The 19,188-nt window shown below is 35.3% G+C and overlaps 1 protein-coding gene and 1 long non-coding RNA gene across 6 annotated transcripts in view; one reads left to right on the top strand and one right to left on the bottom strand.

Annotated features, from left to right (window-relative positions):
• The window catches only part of hppy (MAP4K3-like protein hppy), a 47,981-nt gene that overhangs the window by 23,630 nt on the left and 5,163 nt on the right, over positions 1-19,188 (top strand). For 2 of the 5 annotated variants that reach the window (XM_089711866.1, XM_089711870.1), the window contains 12 exons: positions 547-629; positions 1,335-1,486; positions 3,211-3,319; positions 3,391-3,441; positions 5,194-5,232; positions 6,018-6,883; positions 14,644-14,768; positions 15,280-15,361; positions 15,789-15,911; positions 16,723-16,866; positions 17,380-17,504; positions 18,458-18,590. In XM_089711866.1, coding sequence (XP_089567992.1) covers positions 547-629; positions 1,335-1,486; positions 3,211-3,319; positions 3,391-3,441; positions 5,194-5,232; positions 6,018-6,883; positions 14,644-14,768; positions 15,280-15,361; positions 15,789-15,911; positions 16,723-16,866; positions 17,380-17,504; positions 18,458-18,590 — 2,032 coding nt within the window. The remainder of the gene's footprint in view (positions 1-546; positions 630-1,334; positions 1,487-3,210; positions 3,320-3,390; positions 3,442-5,193; positions 5,233-6,017; positions 6,884-14,643; positions 14,769-15,279; positions 15,362-15,788; positions 15,912-16,722; positions 16,867-17,379; positions 17,505-18,457; positions 18,591-19,188) is intronic. The other 3 variants (XM_089711868.1, XM_089711867.1, XM_089711869.1) reach the window with 3 other exon arrangements.
• Positions 12,004-13,093, bottom strand: LOC149476658 (uncharacterized). Its single transcript, XR_016317832.1, has 2 exons — positions 13,014-13,093; positions 12,004-12,249 (listed from the first exon to the last, which is right to left on the bottom strand). It is a non-coding gene; the product is annotated as an uncharacterized LOC149476658 (long non-coding RNA).

Genomic DNA, 19,188 nt, shown 5'->3' with positions numbered 1-19,188 from the left:
TACTACACGTATGCATAAATTAAATGATTGATTACTTTTAGTCCATTGAAAAGTTACATTTGGGGTTGCGATTGCAATTTTATTTTTTTGATGTGTAGGGGGGGGGGGGCAGTGTGAAGCTATCACCAAGTTTGTGGGGTCGCCACCCTTGTCCCACGGCCGCCATCTTGAAAATAGCGGTTGATATGGTTTTTAAAATTGCGTCCTCTAAAAAACGCAAGGTTAGGCCTAAAAAATGTAACATTTCAATGGACTATTTATTGTGCTGCCAACATAAAATACAGAAAGTAAAAGCAAAATTTATACGCAGCCCGGAAGGTGGTTTTGTCCTTTATAAATCACTTACTGCGCTCCGCGGTTTCACCCGCATTGCTCCGCTCCTGTTGGTCTTAGCGTGATGATATATAGCCTATAGCCTTCCTCGATAAATGGGCTATCTAACACCGAAATAGTTTTTCAAATCGGACCAGTAGTTCCCGAGCTCTCTTCAGCTTTATAATATTAGTATAGATAAATGACTGTTAAATATGTATGTTTGTATGTCAGACGGTGCCAAACGTGCCACAACGAATAGCATCAAAGCACACGGGCCGTCGCCGCGTGCCCGACGCGCAGAGACATCGCGCCAGGTGATATATACTTACACTTACACTTACATTACACTATACCTGCACTTACACTTACACCTACATTACACTATACACTACACTTACACCTACCCTACACTAACAGTTACATTTGCATGGACGATACGCAACGAAGATTGACAACATTAATCAAATTGGCTTAAAGTAATTTATTATTTTGGATTTGTGATTATTGTTTTTCGTAGAAAATGGTTAGATTTTGTGCTGTTTACGGATGTATTTCATCAGAAAACCGCGATTTTTTTTTACGCTAGTCACAAATGTGCCAACCATAAAGCGTTAACACACACATTTGCAGTCTCTACAGTGTGACTGTCATAAACACTGCTAATTTGAAATGACCACTCTCTTTATAACACACTATAACACCATGTAACCTTTCCACATTTACATTTCAGCGTATACGAAACCATATCACACTTGAAACTACAAAATCTAACAAGACTTTAATATAATATTTAGTTTTATAGCATTCAAATACTTTACAAGTGAATTATTATTAAAGTATATAAAAAATTCTAGACGGCTATTCGACTAGGCGTAGTCCCGGTATGGCAAAAACACACAGGTTCAAATCCCGCCTTTTGATAGATGTTATTATATTCATTTAAAATTTGTCACAAACAATAAATACCTTTAAAAAATCAAATATTCATACTTATTTTAAATTATTTTTATATATTTCAGTCTCCACGAAGACCATCGTCGCTCCGGCGCGTACGACGATTCGCCGATCATAGATCTAGACGCGGACGATGATCTAAGTGTTGCCTCCATGCCGAAAGTGATCAATTTTAGTGCAGATCTTAATAATAGCGGGGATACTGTTAAACGGAATGGTAAGAAAGTGAAAAAAAAGAAAGAAAAATGTGTGCGTGTACTAGTGTACACACGTAAGAAGTGAAACTTCTTTATGAGCTTATTTTTCAAAAAATAATTTACTATATGCAACTTTCCAGAAATACGTCGAATCACGCGTGGTAGGGATAAGAAAAAGATGGGGCGTAACGGAAAAATGTCACGCGTAACAAAAAAATGTTACAATAAATTTTTTTCCAACCCCGATAAAGAAGTTTCATTTCAAAAATTATTTCACAAACTCAAACATTTATTTATTCAAATAAACTTCTTATAAAAGCACTTTTGAATCATCATATTTTTAACATTTACCACCGATTCGGAAAGCAGTATCTATGGAGAAGAACCGGCAAGAAACACCATAGTTATTCATTCACAAAGACAGAAATCACTAAATATGTTTAGTAATGAAAAAAAGACGTGTGTCACTCGGAGTCTGCCGCGGTAAAGCTATTGTATGCTATGCCTTCAAGTCACACCTCCGCGCCCGTCCCCGTGGGGAGCGTGAGGTTTTTTCGTTACGGAATTTCTCGATTCGGTCCCCGCGCTCAAGGCCCGCGATAGAAGCTATGCAATAGCTTAAAAAGACCGTGTGTGCCCAGAACCACTTGGAGATGCTAGGCGTTTCTTTATCGCCAAATCTCAACTTCGGGCGGTTCATAGTGTCCAAAGCACAACTTGCAGCCAAAAAACTTGGCATACTATCTAAGGTGCGGCAGTATTTCACATCACAACAGCTTCTAAATCTTTACCAAGCGCAAGTTAGATCTTGTGTGGAATACTGCTGCCACCTGTGGGCAGGCACTGCCAAATGCCACCTTGATGTTTTGGAAGCGATGGAAAGACGTGCCAAAAGAATTATAGGCGACGATAACTTAGCTGAAAACCGCCTTCAGAGTCTTACTCATCGCCGAAGAGTTGCCAGCCTTTCGGTATTCTATCGCTTACACTTCGGCGAATGCGCCACTGAACTGCACAGCATCATCCCTGCTTCCCCTTTTTTTCAACGGACATCCAGGCGCACTGCAGGCTACCATCCTTACTTGGTGGAAATGCCGACTGCTCGCACTTCTCGCTTTGCGTCGTCATTCTTAATGCGAACCGCCAAGGAGTGGAACTCCCTGCCAGCGTCTGTCTTTCCAGAGAAGTACAATATGGGTTCCTTCAAGAGGCGAATAAATAGGCATTTTCTAGGTAGACATGATTTACCACCATAGACCGCGTCACCGCTTTCCATCAGGTGGGACTGTGGTCAAATGTCTACCTATCCTAATGTAAAAAAAAAAAAAAAAAAAAAAAAAACACGTGTCAAAATTGAAACTTCTTTGAAAATATTCTAAGATAAATATCGTCGACTTCCTCCATGACGTGACGGTATTGCCATGACGCGACCTTGAAATTTTACTCTCAACGCGCCTAAAGAAGTTCAAATTCAAAAATAATCAACAATATCTTCAGAGTTTTTGAAATTATACTTCAAGATTTATTTATTTGTATGTTTAAGGGCCGATTTTTCAATCCTTGGTTAAAATTTATCCGTCCAATAAAGTATTACACGAACATTTTAAAATGTCACCTGTAAACTGTCATATACGGACAATTAGAATACATTTTTGAAATGGTAGTTTAATACATTATTCGATGAATAAGTTTTAACCATGGATTGAAAAATCAGCCCTAACACTTTTAAATATAACGTTTTCAGCATACCACAGACAGACAAGCGAAGAATGGAGCGTAGCCTCGTTAATGACGTGTCCAAAACACAATCCACTAACGCAAGAACTGTCCGATACAATATCGACGAGTGAGAAGTAAGTACCCTCATTTTTTACAAATGAAACGCTTGTACACGTATATTATTTATATTTTACTCTTTTCATAGCAAGTGGTGTCGGGTCGTCACCGGCGATGATATATTGAGAATGAGTTTGAGGTATTTTTTTTTATTATTGTTTATTTGTTTGTCGTTAGGCAAATTTTTGAGGTGTTCCAAATTTTTGGTTGGTTTTTGTTTTTGTGATCTTTTTTTGGATTTGGAATTGGTGGTTTTTTTCTGTTTGAGTTGTCCGTGTGGCGTTGTGTTTATAAGTGTTTGAAGAGCGTTGTTTTTTTTATATAGTGGAACTTTGATAATTTTTATGTGAGGAAAGAGTAAATATGTAATCGAATTACATTAAAACCTTATTTGGAAGTTAGTATGTGAAAAGAATGTCATGCTATACACAAAAAGAGTTTTTATCTGTATTTGAAAATATTAAACATACATAAAGCTTTTGATATAGTGACAGAATCAACTATGTATGTTAAAGTACAGACTTACAAGCTGAAAGGTAATTTTCTATAGTTTACTAGTAATTTACTATGAATTCTAGCATATATTTTTGAATTGGATTAAAATAGAAATATGCATGTATAGAAAAATCAATCAAATAATATTCGGGGTGTCACAAGGGTATGTTATAGGTCCTTTGGTATTCCTTATTTATAACAACGTACAAATCACTTGAAACACTTGTAAACATACTTTATACGTATGGTATGGATGTGTGAATGTGAAATTAGCACAGATATTAGATTTAACATGTCGAATATTGTGTTTTTTGCATGTATATACGAATCTTAGATATTTAATTGTTGACATTGTTAGAATTTCTGAAAAATCTATAATTTACCGATTAATATGTACGAAAAAGAGCGTGTGTGCCAAGCACGCGTTTCAGAAGTGAAACTTCTTTTGCAAGATTCAAAGATATCAAAATCGCCGCCTTACTCCATGACGTGACGGTATTGCCATGACGCGACCATGAAAATTTAACTCTCAACGCGCCTAAAGAAGTTTCACTTCAATAATTATAAAAGATAGTCAACAATTAATATATTATAATGCATTTATTTGTGTATGTATGGCTTTTTTTAAATGCGATGTGTTTGACTTACATCAACAAAACACAAGCAACGATATACTACAAATTTTAACTTAATACATAACAATTTTTCTTTTACAATAATGTTTGATTTGAAAGAGTGACAAAACATAACACTTTATTACTTGCCTACATTTACAATATATATAATGCTTTTATTTGAATTGGAATAAACAAAAAGCCAACAGGGTTTATTTTGTATGAAATCACAAAATTAATACATAATCGAACTTATTTAATACTATTTATAACATTGATAGTAATTCTATAGAGTTTATTATTATTTTATAACTTTTGTTACTTGTATGTAAAAGTTTTAATTGCATAAGGTTGTTTCTTATACTTGAAATTTGAAAACAACAGTAACTCATAGTTATAAATTTCTGTTAATCAAAGTCTATTTAACACATCCCATGATATCACTATTAAGTATTAACATTGATAAATTGGTAAATTTAATTGTAAAAATTATTATTTGAATTCACGTACAGTCAATTATAATAATTTATTTATTCAACATCATTGGTCCACTTATTAGTAACAATATTCTTATATCTATGTTAGTAACAATACCAAAATTAATACATCATTTATTACATTATACATTTACACTTTATATTATTACTTTAAAGAACTGTATACAACGATACATAACGTTATATATCCAAGCGCGAAACGCAACAAAAATGAACTCTAACACAACGTGATAAAGAACATTTTGTGCTTGGCAAGTGTTTTGTAAGTTATTTCTCTTGTTTTAGGAGCCTCTTGCAATATATTGACGAAGAGTTAATGCTCAGGTAAACGATACGCATGGACACGCTGATTTTTTTTAATGTTTATATATTTTTTTGTATGTATGTATGTTGGTGGGTTAGTTGTGGTTTTGCGGTCATATATCGACAGATTTTATGGGTTGTTGGTTTTATACGTGTTTGAGGGTAGTTGGTTTTTTTACATTAAAAAAAATTGTCAGTTTAATGAGTCAGGGCAGTTAAAAATAATAAATAAAGAAGATTCATTGAATAAACATATTATATATTGTAAAAGTCAGGTCAGGGAAAGATGAGATTTTTATAATTCGATAGCTGACAAATTGTAATAGGAGAAATCTGTCGTTATATGATAGGGTTTGTAGCAATGCATATTGAAATAAAGATGTATTGGAATATCTTGTTATATTTATAGATGCTTTTTGCATAATGGTTTTTTTCGAACGGATTTTATTAAGATTTATTTTACTTTGCGATTTTTTTAATATTTAGTCGTATATGGTTTATATGTGTAGCAACTGTGCATTTATCACGCATGTATTTGTTTACAATTTTGATTAAAATTTACGTAATTAGAGTTAGTAGTTAAATTAACCATATCGTAAATTTGAACCGACTTTATATAAAGAAAACATATATCTTTCGACTATCACTTCGTGTCCTGCACCACTTGTTATTTGACTAATGAAAATGCCTGATACAGTGTTTAACACTACCCCGGCTTTAAACGCTAACAGCACTGCATCAACCCCAGCCTTTCTCCCAAAATATACCAAGAACTACCATAAACTACCATCTTCTACCATTCACAGGGCAACACTCCCGCTCACAGCGGACACGGCCGCGATACAACAAGCTGGCAACACTGGCCTTTCTATTCACGACCACCATTTATCGCAATGTATACAATTAAAGCAGAACTATTTAAATAATTCAACGACGAATGTATACCAGAGTCTGACCAGCTTCCAAACTCCCATGGGGGCGTCCAGTGTTTCTATAGACGATCCCTTATGTAGGAAAATGGGCGATAGTGACATTATGTATGTCGATCAACAGGAATCTGATACAGTGGCTAATTCCCCTCAAAATAGAAACGCGAATTGCGAATGTGGGCTCTGTCCCAAACCAGAATCTAAAGATGTCAACACTTTAAGTGACTTACAAAGATCCGTAGCACCAAAGTGTTCCTGCGATGCGTGTAATTCAAACGGAGATATACTAAGCTATTACAGACACTGTTCGAATCAGAATCGAGACTCGGGTATAATATACTGCGAATCGTGCAAGAAACAAAAGATTTCCGTGTCGAATTTCCGCGCGTTGCAAATCGCGAATCGGTTGCAGATTTCCGATTCGGGGCATCTAGAAAACGGGGGGACAGATGAAGAGCTGTGCAGGAAAATCGATATGAGTCTGGACATGGACGATAAATACGAACATCGGAAACGACACAACCGGCACAATTCCGATTCAGTGACGGCAGGAATCGATTTGAATCAATTCTGTCAATGCGATATGGAGGGTAGTAAGAGAAAAACGTCGTCGGTCGATGAGATTTTCAAGATGGTGGATGAGGATGCTGCGAAATTGGAGCTTTCTGACGAGCAAGTTAAGAGTCAACGGCAGAGGAGCCTCTCGGATAGTCAGAGGGATAAAGCGAAGGTGGAGGGAGAGGGTAAGTTCTTTTTTTACTTATATACTAGTGATCCGCCCCGGCTTCGCCCGTGGTACATATTTAGCTATGTCCTTCTCCTGGCTCTAAACTACCTCCCTGCCAATTTTCAGCTAAATCGGTTCAGCCGTTCTTGAGTTATAAGTGGAGTAACTAACACGACTTTCTTTATAGATAACTAGCTATACCGCGCGGTTTTATCCCTGGACGAACGAAAAAATCTAGTATTTCTATAGTATTTTTATATTTCTATATCTCATTTGTTATTCTGATATATACCTAAACTATATTCCTGTAAAATTTCATCCAAATCCGTGCAGTAGTTTTTTTGATATATGATTTAGGTTTCGCAACTTCTGGGTATGTTATATCGAACTTGTCTGTCAGTTAAATGAAATACAAGGCAGAAAGTGTTAAAATTGTGCAAAATTTTATAATTTTTCCAATAAAAAATATGTATACTTTCTACCTACCTACCTCCTATTTCTAGTTTATTATTTATCCTTATACCAGTTGGTTGCCTGGAAGAGATCACTCTTAAGTGATAAGGCCGCCTTCTGTGCTGTTTTTCTTTTAGAATAAGTTTTGTTTGTATTTTATGTATTTTGGCAGCACAATAAAGAGTATAAATAAATAAAATAAAATATAGATAACCTGTCTTTTACGGGGCAGGTGGTCTTAAATAAAAACGAATCGTAGGTACATCATATTAAATTTTTATTGTTTTAACATTTCATGCTGTGCTCAATGATATTATAAATAAAAAGTGCAGATAGGAGGCCAATTAGCCACAATTTACTTCTGCTGTCTCTTTCGCTCGCGATAGTTGAATTATGCCATCTCACTTTGACGTCTAATCGTGTGTGCGTTAGTGTGCGTTTTGAAGATCGGATGTTGTGTTGGTAACCTGTCTACACCTTTTTCCTTATAATTGCGTAAACACAATCTCTATATGTTTACGGTTATTTCGCAAACACAATATTTCTGATTCCAATAAGTGCTCTGCTGGCAATGGCCCTTGATCCTGGAAGGGTCGCAGACCTCTTTGCACTTCCAATCGCACTCGGCGTCGGTTATACAGGGGGGGTAATAGTTTGACACATCTGCTGTAAAGAGAGAATTGACCATTTTAACCCATTGACCACTTTAACCCATTGACCACCGAGCGGCCCGATCGGGCCGAGACACAATAGATTTTCTATTGTGTCTGTGATCCGAGGACTGACGGATTATAGGACATTTTGACGTGACAACGTCTTATAATTCGATAGAACCAGCTGCACGCACGAAAAAACATGACTCATGCGGCGTTACCTCGCTCTGAGGCGTTCCGTGTAAGGCTTGAAGTGCAAGCGAGAGCGCGGCACGAGCGACAAAGAAGCACAATCGGACGTTGTCACGTTCAACTATCGTCAGTAAACCGACTTTACAGACAACCAATTTTTTAGGCAGTTTTGCCTCACGTAAAACCGATTTTAGGCGTAGCGACGGCATGCGTCGTTTATTTGCACTAGTGTGTATGCTGTTTCACATCTGCCAGGCGTTTGGTGACGGCTCATACTTTTTCTCAGAATTTAATAAAATTTATACTAATATTATAAAGCTGAAGAGTTTGTTTGTTTGTTTGATCGCGCTAATCTCAAGAACTGGTCCCATTTGAAAAATTTTTTCGGTGTTAGATAGGCCATTTATCGAGGAAGGCTATAGGCTATATATCATCACGCTAAGACCAACAGGAGCGGAGCAATGCGGGTGAAACTGCGGAGCACAGCTAGTTATTATTAACTAGAAAACTAGACTACTTTCAAATTGCCAGAACTAAAACAAATACAAGTCGGCAAAAATACAATTGAATTGAGAACCTGCTACGCTTAATTCAGAACTTTTCACTGTGTGAACCGATTTTGATGTTTCTTTTTTTATTTGATAGCTGATGGTCTCCCGTATGGTTAAATGTGGTACAATTTAATAAGTCAGTTCAATAAGAAAAATACCCCACTTTAAGATAAAAACTTGCCTGGAAGAGATCACTCTTTAGTGATAAATCCGCCCTCTGTGCTAGTCTAGCTATAAGTTTTAGTTTTAAGTAATAATAGAAATATGTATACTAGCAAAGTAAAGTGTAATAAATAAAAACTTGTATACCCTAATATAAAAAATATTAATACTAATTAATAAAATAATAAAATTAAAAACCTGGGTCACAATACACGGCCAGTAACATTGTAGCGAAGAGGAAAATAATTATTTGTTGCTTCATTTTGAGTCTTTCAGATTCTTCTGTGCTGAATATATTAACATCCTATTACTATATATAGCATTTTATTAATTTATAATCACACGGCTGTCTTTGAAATTTACGACCATAAAGATTTATAATGCGCAAGAAAAATAAAAATATTTAACGCTCTTCATTCGATCGATATGTCGATTCGATACACCTGTCTAAAATAATCTAAATTTGTATATATCAATACGTAAACAAATATAGAAAAAAATATTAAATAGTTGAGAATTGAGAGTTTTCTGTTATTTTTGCGAGCGTAGATTAAGGGCCGATTTTTCAATGCTTGGATAAAACTTATTCGTCGAATAATGTAGAAAACTACCAGTTTAAAAACGTATTCTAATTGCCCGTATTTGACAGTTTACGTGACATACTAATATTATCGTGTAATACTTTATTGGACGGATAAGTTTTATCCAAGCATTGAAAAATCGGCCATAAATAGAATTTAATTAAAATAGTACAAAGGTTTACATTTAGGTATATGATATAAAAAATGCTATCATCTAGACTATTCACTAATAAATTAATTACCTAATTCATAATATTAGAAAGCTGAAGAGTTTGTTTGACTCATTTATCTCAGGAACCACTTTTCCGACTTGAAAAATTATTTCGGTGTTAGATGCCCATTTATCGAAAAAGGCTAGGTAGGCTATATAATATATTATATCATCACGCTAAGGCCAAGAGGAGCGGAGCAATGCGGGTAAAACGGCGAGCTATGCAACTAGTTGTAATATAGGTATAATAGTTGATAACCTAATATCGTAGATAATAATCTAATGAGACTTGAAAGGTCGTCTCATGGTACCGTCACGTCATCCAGTACGGCGACGTTTTTGGTATCTTAGAATCTTGCCAAAGAAGTTTAACTTCCGACACGTGTGCTGGGCACACACGCTCTGTTTTTCATCCATACTAATATTATAAATGCGAAAGTAACTCTGTCTGTCTGTCTGTTACTCAATCACGCCTAAACTACTGAACCAATTTTCATAAAATTTGTTATGGAGATTTTTTGATACCCGAGAAAGGACATTACTTTTTATTCCGGGAAAATGACGCAATCCCGGAAATCCAAGGGCGGACACCTAGTTATTACATAAATGTAAAAAAGTGTTTGTTTCATTGTCTATCTTACACATAGCAAAGGATATATGTTATGGTATAAATCTCTATTTTTTTTTTGTGTGTGCAATAAAGCATTCCGCGCGCGACTTCGCCCGCTTTGTCTAAAACTTAACAAATTTTAATTACTAAAAACTAAATCTATAACCACCCTATTCAAAAACTCTGTGTCAAATTTCATGCTGCACTTGGCCAGAGTGGTGGATTATGGCCTAAACCATTGTTTCTCTTTACATGATGATGATGATGTTTTTGTTATTCTATATTTATAGTATTTTAATTAAGTTTAAGAAGATTGATGTCAACCATTCCTAAGGATATAATTGACATATTTATCTAAACTACCCCTGATAGTCACCACATTTTAGTGTTTTTTTTTGAAGTGAAAACTTCTTTAGCGGCGTTGAGCACTTTTTCTGTAATGGGTATAAAATCTTAAACTCGCGTCAGGACACGCGTGGCCTGATCGAAAAAGCGTAAGACGGATGGATATCAAACATGCTCAACGTTAATAATCAAGTTTTCACTTCTGCGGGCACTCCCAGAGTGCAACCCTTTTTTTTTTGTATGAGAAAAAGTTTAGCTGTTATTATCAAGCGTAAATCTCGTTGCTCGCCCTGGCTGCGCCTGAATGTGAATTTTTTTTTTGTAAAGTTTCAAATTTTTAAGACTTATTATATTATAATACAAGCGGAGACAAAACCTGGAAAAAAAACGTGTGGCACTCGAGGACTGCCGCGGTAAAGCTTATTGCATAACATCGCATCGCTGTGCCGGTTGGAGTGGGGGGCGTTAGGTTTTTTCATTACGGAATTTTTACATTCGGTCGCTGCGCTCAAAGCCCGCGAAAGAAGCTATGCAATAGCTTAATAAACCTTAACTAGAATTAGTTCTTCAAGTTATAAGTGTATAGACCTTGTACCTCATTTGTACTTATCATCTACTACCTTTCCGCCCGCGCTGTCTAAAACTTTACAATTTTCTATTAAAAAAAGAGCGTGTGTGCCACGCACGTGAAACTTCTTGGGCAAGATGCTAAGATACCAAAATCATCACCGTACTCCTTGATAAGTCAGTATTGCTTATCATGCAACCTTGAAATTTTACTCTCAACGCGCCTAAAGAAGTTTCACTTCAGAAGCATCAAAATCTGTTGCCTAGTTTTGAAGATTTAAAAATAGGTAGGGACGTATAGACAGCGAAAGCGTCTTTGTTTAGTGATACGTTCAATTAATTCAAATTCGTTTATTCATATCGACTGTAATGATATACCAATGAACGGTTCGAGACTGGCATCTTTGCTAAGGTACCGAGTAGGTATCCTGTATAAAAATACCAGTTCATTCCCCATATAATTTACTAGCTGTGTCCCGCGGTTTCATCGCATTGCTCCGCTCCTGTTGGTCTTAGCGTGATGATATATAGCCTATGGCCTACCTCGATAAATGGGCTATCTAACATCGAAAGAATGTTTCATATCGGACTATTAGTTGCTGAGATTAGTGCGTTCAAACAAACAAACTCGTCAGCTTTATAATATTAGTATAAATAGGTGTAATTTATTAAGGGCTGATTTTTCAAACCTTGGTTAAAACTTATTCGTCGAATAATGTATAAAACTACCATTTTAAAACGTATTCTGACAGTTTACGTGACAATTGACATTTTAATATTATCGTGTAATACTTTATTGGACGGATTTTAACCAAGCATTGAAAAATCGGCCCTAAATGAATATAACAAACGTCTCATTTTCATATATGTATATGGTTATATTTATTCAACATGTATTGTACATATTATATATCTGGTATGTAGTATACGCCGCATGTACATATGCTCGTGTTGAAGGCATCAACAATGCTGCACGTGCCCTTGATTTTATCCGGCCTGCACACGGACTTGCACTTTATGTCGCATTCGAGGTCGGAGCCGCAGTAGGGGTATTTAACTGCAAAATATATAAAATTCTTTAAAAGTAAAGATATTAAAAATCACCTAAAACTTGGCAGAATTAAACCAAATTTTAATGGAATATGGTACTTCAACTTGTCACAACATTTTTTTTTAATAAATAAATCTTTATGGCGAAAGTTTGAAAATTGTACAAATTATATATTTTGGGGAAACTAAAAATTGAAAAGGGTGGTCTTAAGTCAAGCAACGACTTAAAAAAAATGTTCAAATCACCCAACAAAAGTTCTGAGTAACAAGTTCAAAAAAAACAGTGGAATTGAGAAACAAAAAAAGGCTTCAATTAATAAATTTTTACATTCGTAGCAGTCTAAAACTGGTAAACGGAGTTTGATGAGGTTTTTTGACGTGACAACGTCTTATAATTCGATAAAGCCGGCTGCACGCACGAAAAAACATGACTCATGCGGCGTTACCTCGCTCTGAGGCGTTCCATGTAAGGCTTGAAGTGCAAGTGAGAGCGCGGAACGAGCGACAAAGAAGCACAATCGGACGTTGTCACGTTCAACTATCGTTAGTAAACCGACTTTACAGACAACCAATTTTTTTTAACCCATTCAGCCCCAAGCGGCCCGATCGGTCCACGACACAATAGATTTTCTATTGTGTCTGTGGTTCCGGGGCCTGAGTTATTAATTGATAGACTGATTCTTGAGAAGGGTTTTAGTATAGAATTTGTTAAATTTTCTACAGAGCGGACGAAGCCGCGGGGGAAAGCTAGTAATATAAAATATATCTTACTTTTAGCGTTAGCAACTGCCAACAACGCTGTGAAAGCGAACAGTAAAATAACTAAGAATTTCATTTTTCACAAAATTTTCTGCTGAAATTTCTTTGACTCTTATGTATATTATGTAGTCTTTTATTCTACTAAAGCCTATTTATATAGCATTCATTTGAAAGGCATATAAATAATAATCTGATCACCGTTACATTGTTTTTCTAATTCAATGATATTTAATAATAGAAATAATCGTGATCACCGTAAATTTTATTTTCCAATACGTCAAATGGTTATTTAAGTTTTAAATGGCGAAGAGGACTGTTTAGTGTTTATGTTACCATCGTGTTTATTTTTATGTGGTAAATATTAAATATGTTTGTGTTTAATAATCGCGTTCTTAACGAATCATTTGTAATTAGTTGCTCCCCGTGGTTTGAACCGCATGGTTCCACTCCTATTGGTCTTAGCGTGATGATAAAAAGCCTTTTTCTCAAATCAGAATCTTTAATTTATCAAATCGGAACCGTAGTTTCTGATATTAAGGCGATCAAGCAAACAAATAAATAAACTGTTCAGCTTTATTATATTTACTAGCTGCTACTACTACAATGATGCGCCTATAGCCCTCCTCGATAAATAGGCTATCTAACATTGAAATATTTTTTCTAATCTGACCCGTAGTTCCTGATGTAAGCGCGAACATCCAAACAAACAAATAAATACCAAATTGTTTTATTTGTAACAAGCGGTCCGCCCCGGCTTCGCCCGTGGTACATGTTTACGTTTTCTCTACATAAGAACCATCCTCGTACTTCAAGGAATATAATAAAAAAAGAATTATCGAAATCGGTTCAGCCGTTCTCGAGTTATGCGCTTACCAACACATTTTGCGATTCATTTTTATATATTTGTAATTATAATTAAGTTATAGATAATTCTACTAGCATAGTATATTTTTTTCTTCTTACTCTGGACTCTTACTTCTAAACTGGACTTTGAATTTTACTTTCATCAAGGCTACAAACTTTGCTTACTATGAAATTAGATGGTCTGAAAGACAAAAAAGAACTGAAAGGATATATTTCTTTGTACAATTTGTAAAATTAATCGCGAGGAGTGGCCCATTATGTCACTTCTATACCATTTCAAAATTACCTGTTATGCTACAATAATATAGGTTTATGTATTTATGTATTATTGCACGCCTCATAAGCGAAGCGTTGAGGTGGGTACTACTGTCACTTCGCGCAAAACATCTGATTTTTCAAACTTAAAATGTCTTTATGTATCATACATTGCACTTGTAAGATAATACATACACACACATATTAAGAAAAAACACTATTTTTAACGTTCATGATATTTTTGATGTCATTTTTGTTATTTAAACTAGTTAAAAAACAGTTTAAAAAAGTTCTGTCTTGTATGTGCGGATCCTTTTTCTTGTTAACACGATAGCGACCGAAATACTTTACTAATCGAGTCTTTTTTTCTCTTACGCTTGAGTATGCTCAGGAATAGAACCCTTTCATTTTTCAGGGTCTGATTCGATGTGGTTTAATTGTTATTAAATAAACAAAAATAATAATTAAAAAAAAATTATGAGGCGTGCACTTTTGGATTTTCCAAATTATTTATCTATTATAGGCACAACAACGCCCCCCGTCCCGCCCCGTAGGGCGAGGGGCAGACGGGCCAGGAGCCCCGTCCGACCGGCGCCTAACGGTCTACCGCCAACGCCTAAAGTTCACATGGGGGCTTGTTTCTCTAAGGTATGGAGACAATTTATTACCAACTTTATAGAATTTTTCGTAATCTCAAACATTTATTTATTAAAAAAGACTGGGCCGATTTTTCAATGCTTGGATAAAACTTATTCGTCGAATAATGTATAAAACTACCATTTTAAAAACGTATTCTAATTGTCCGTATTTGACAGTTTACGTGACATTTTAATATTATCGTGTAATACTTTATTGGACGGATAAGTTTTATCCAAGCATTGAAAAATCGGCCCTAACTATACTTAAACTTTAACTTTTTTCGCTAAGAATATATGTATGCTCTATTCTCACCAAATCAAAAAATTACGTATTCACTCAGCTTAAATAATTTCCATCAACTTTTATATCACTTATATATAATATAATAAAAATTACACCAATAGCAATAATGATATTCCAAGTTTAATTAATTCGATTATCATTTCAAAAAGGTGAATTGAAGAAAAATTCACTTGGAAATTCTTGTTCTTTCGGTCTGTATGTTTTATATTCTCCCCAGGTGTTCAATGGTTGTCCTTTAAGAATAAATTGTACGGCGTCCTGGATTCACCCGGATACAAGGGATCAGCATATTCTTATTGGTAAGTCTCCTTCTGCTATGCTAAATTTAATTATCATACATGCATCCAGAATTATGTAATTTTATATTTAAAGTTTGGTTGATTTTTTCTTTCCATAGGTACATTTATATGTTCTCTTTTCACATTGAACTATCTAGTCTATTTTGCCCATAACATTGACTACATCCATACTAATATTATAAATGCGAAAGTAACTCTGTCTGTCTGTCTGTTACTCGAACCAATTTTCATGAAATTTGGTATGGAGATATTTTGATACCCGAGAAAGGACATAGGCTACTTTTTATCCCGGAAAATGACGCAATCCCGGAAATCCTACGGGAACGGGAGTTTATGCGGGTTTTTCTTTGACTGCGCGGGCGAAGTCGCGGGCGGAAACCTAGTACATAATATTACATCGACTAACATCAAATACTCATCCCAACAGGTGCCGAAGAAGGTATATACACACTGAATCTAAACGAGTTGCACGAAACTGCGATGGACCAGCTTTGTCCACGACGAACTATATGGATGCACGTTATAAAAGATGTTCTGATGTCTTTATCCGGTGAGTTATAAATGACTATATGATTAAAATGTCTTTAAAAATAAATAACCTATTCACTATAACAACTACCCAACTCAAGGTTGTGGGTTGTATAGACCTTCCCAATACTGCCTCGAGTTGATTTTTGTTCAACTTTATGCAAATACATTTAGATTGATTCAATATGTTTCCATTTTTCGATTATCACTTATCGACATGTTGCAATTCATTTTGTAATATTACCGTATCCTACACTCATTGAATCTACTACTATAGTAAAAATTCGTCTCTATTCATTTTAAAATACCATTCAAAATTTGTAAGATAGATTATTTACAAATAAAATTAAAAACAACGGCCCCAAATGAGATCCTTGGGGAACTCCTGTGAGAATTAAATTTTTTTGTTAATATACTCGCGAATTTTAATAACTTTTCACATGATTTTGTAAATACGTCGCGTACAAACGATGTAGTGATCCGTCGATACATTTTAAGGATATCTTTCAAAATACATTTTCAAGGTTTAGTAAATGCTCTACTAAAATCTGTACATGGACTTCTTGACCAATAGTTGTTGGTTGTTGTAGATTTTTTTTTGTTTTCTATGCCAAAGTAATTATTTTTTTAACCATAATTTCAAAAAATTATCGGCTTTTACCTATTGGTACTATTGTAAAGTTTCAACTGACTTTAAAAAAGGAGGAGGTTATCCATTTGACTGTATTTTTTGGGATTTGTTACCTCAGAAATTTAAACGTAGTGACTAATTTTGTTTAGTTTTGACAATAGCAATGTCGACTTCTGACATTTTTTTCCTATCGATATTTCAGGTAAAACCCCATCGCTATACCGTCACGAGTTACTATCTCTAGCGGGTAGCGGTCGGGCGGGAGGGGGGCGGTCACTAAGAGTGTTACCGCCGCGCTTGTTGCCCCGACGTTTTGCACCGTCTGCTCGGTTGCCGGATACGCGAGGTAAGTATACACACACGCACACATGCATAAACTACGAAATAAAATAGACTTACATGCACACACACAAACATAAACTACGAAATAAAATAGACTTACATGCACACATATACACACACACACGCACAAACAACGAAATAAAACAGACTTACATGCACACACACTCATACATAAACTATGAAATAAAATAGACTTACATACACACATATACACATATACACGCACAAACTATGCAATAAAAGGAGAATGGGCATTTTACTATGGAAGTTGGGCCTGAATACTTGAGTTGGACCAATACACATGAGATATTGTTTTTATAATAGATCATACATCACGGGAAAAATATATATAAAAAAATAATCAACCGGGTTTTTGTACAGTCTCATCAAGTTTTATTTCGTGTGTATTGGTCTTAACCCAAGTTTCAGGCCCAATTTGACGCGTCCTCCTTTATTTTATTTCAACATTTGCCATTTTTAATACTTGCCCTATATTTACGCATTTATCCCCCTTCAGGTTGCACATCGTGTGCGGTAGTACGCAATCCGTACAATGGGTACAAGTACCTTTGTGGGGCAACTCCCGCAGGACTCTTTCTCATGCAGTGGTACGATCCGCTAAGGAAGTTTATGCTGCTCAAGGTAAAGGGATAGATAAATTAATGAAAAATGGTTTGAATTAGGTTGCGAATAAAAAAAGAATGGTTGAAATCGGTTCACATAGTCGAAAATTATGAGGACAAACACTTTTTTAAAAAATCCAACCTCGTGATCGATTTTTTTCTATTTTGCATTTGAATGCAAAAAACAATGCAATACACCAAGTATGATTGCGTTTAATTTACTTATTTTACTTGGTTATAATCTATATTTTATAAAAAAAAGTTTCAAAATTTAAGTATTAATTTAATTTAAGTATGGATTAAATTAAGTTAAAATGCTACTTTTACATTTGTACTACTCACGCATTCTTTTTTATGGAAACTGGGGATTCCCCTTTGCTTGAAATAAAGTACAGTCTGCAAAAGTGCGCTCATATTGTTTAAGATTTAAACATTCAAAGAGACAACGGGAAGCCTATGTAGTGATAAATAATGTACTTAATTCTTTACTTATAATACATAATTGACTGACCGGTTGGCTTGGTTGATAGTGGCCCTGCCTTCCAAGCTAGAAGTCGTGGGTTCGATTCCCACCCGGGGCAAATATTTGTGCGATGAACATAGATGTTTGCTCTGTGTCTGGGTGTAAATTATCTATGCAAGTATTTATTTAAAATTATATATGTATACGTATGTTTATCAGCCATCTGGTTACCATAACACAAGATAAAGCTTAGTATGGGATCAGATCGTGCCGTGTGTGAAAATTGTCCTGAATATTTATTTATTATTTACTAGCGGTCCGCCCCGGCTTCGCCCGTGGTACATGTTTACGTTTTCTCTACATAAGAACCATCCTCGTACTTCAAGGAATATAATAAAAAAAGAATTATCGAAATCGGTTCAGCCGTTCTCGAGTTATGCGCTTACCAACACATTTTGCGATTCATTTTTATATATAAGAAGAAGATAATTATAAATAATATTCCACAGAACATAGAATGCGTGCTACCATCGCCGTTACTCGCGTTCGAGTTGATCATCACACCAGAATTGGAATATCCTTTACTTTGTGTCGGAGTCACGAGGAAACCCATGCGGCTCAACTTGATTAATATAAACTCTGGTAAGTTATCTAAGTAAGGATAGAATTTACTTACAAAATGCTATAAGTACGACAGGTTTTGACAAAATAATTTTCGTTTGTAATATTAGTATTGATAGGATCCGACTCGAAGGACTATCAAATATATGAACATTTAGTGGTCCTTCAAGCCGGATTTTAACTGCTAATATAATAAACGCGTAAGTGTCCTTGTTTCACGTCGTAACGGGGCGTTTTCTTGGTTCATTCAATTCAAATGAGAAATTCCTTCGACCACGCGGACGAAGACACGGGTAATAGTTGGTTTGAATTAAAGACTTGTTCATTTTGTGGTCCTTCGAGCCGGATCTACACAAGTAACCTATGTTTATCTAAAATTTTTGTTATAATACATTAAGAGGCTATATAGTTCCACCCTGACAAGTTAGACGCGAGGCTCGGGCCTTAATTTTTATACCTGTGTCATTAAAATGTACATAACTATCTTAGGAGCTCATTTATTTTTTGATCCTTCGAGCCGGATCGAAAGTATCGACTTACGAATATATAATATTGTTACGAATATATAATACATTTGCAACCATGTATATAGAAAATAATATTATAAAAAACGTGTAGG

Source organism: Colias philodice, chromosome 27, assembly GCF_061535455.1.
Source record: "Colias philodice isolate Cphi_HAF_F1 chromosome 27, ilColPhil1 Martin Lab GWU primary, whole genome shotgun sequence".
In the NCBI taxonomy this organism is placed as follows: Eukaryota; Metazoa; Arthropoda; class Insecta; order Lepidoptera; family Pieridae; genus Colias; species Colias philodice.
This window is presented reverse-complemented; position numbering and strand designations above follow the sequence as displayed.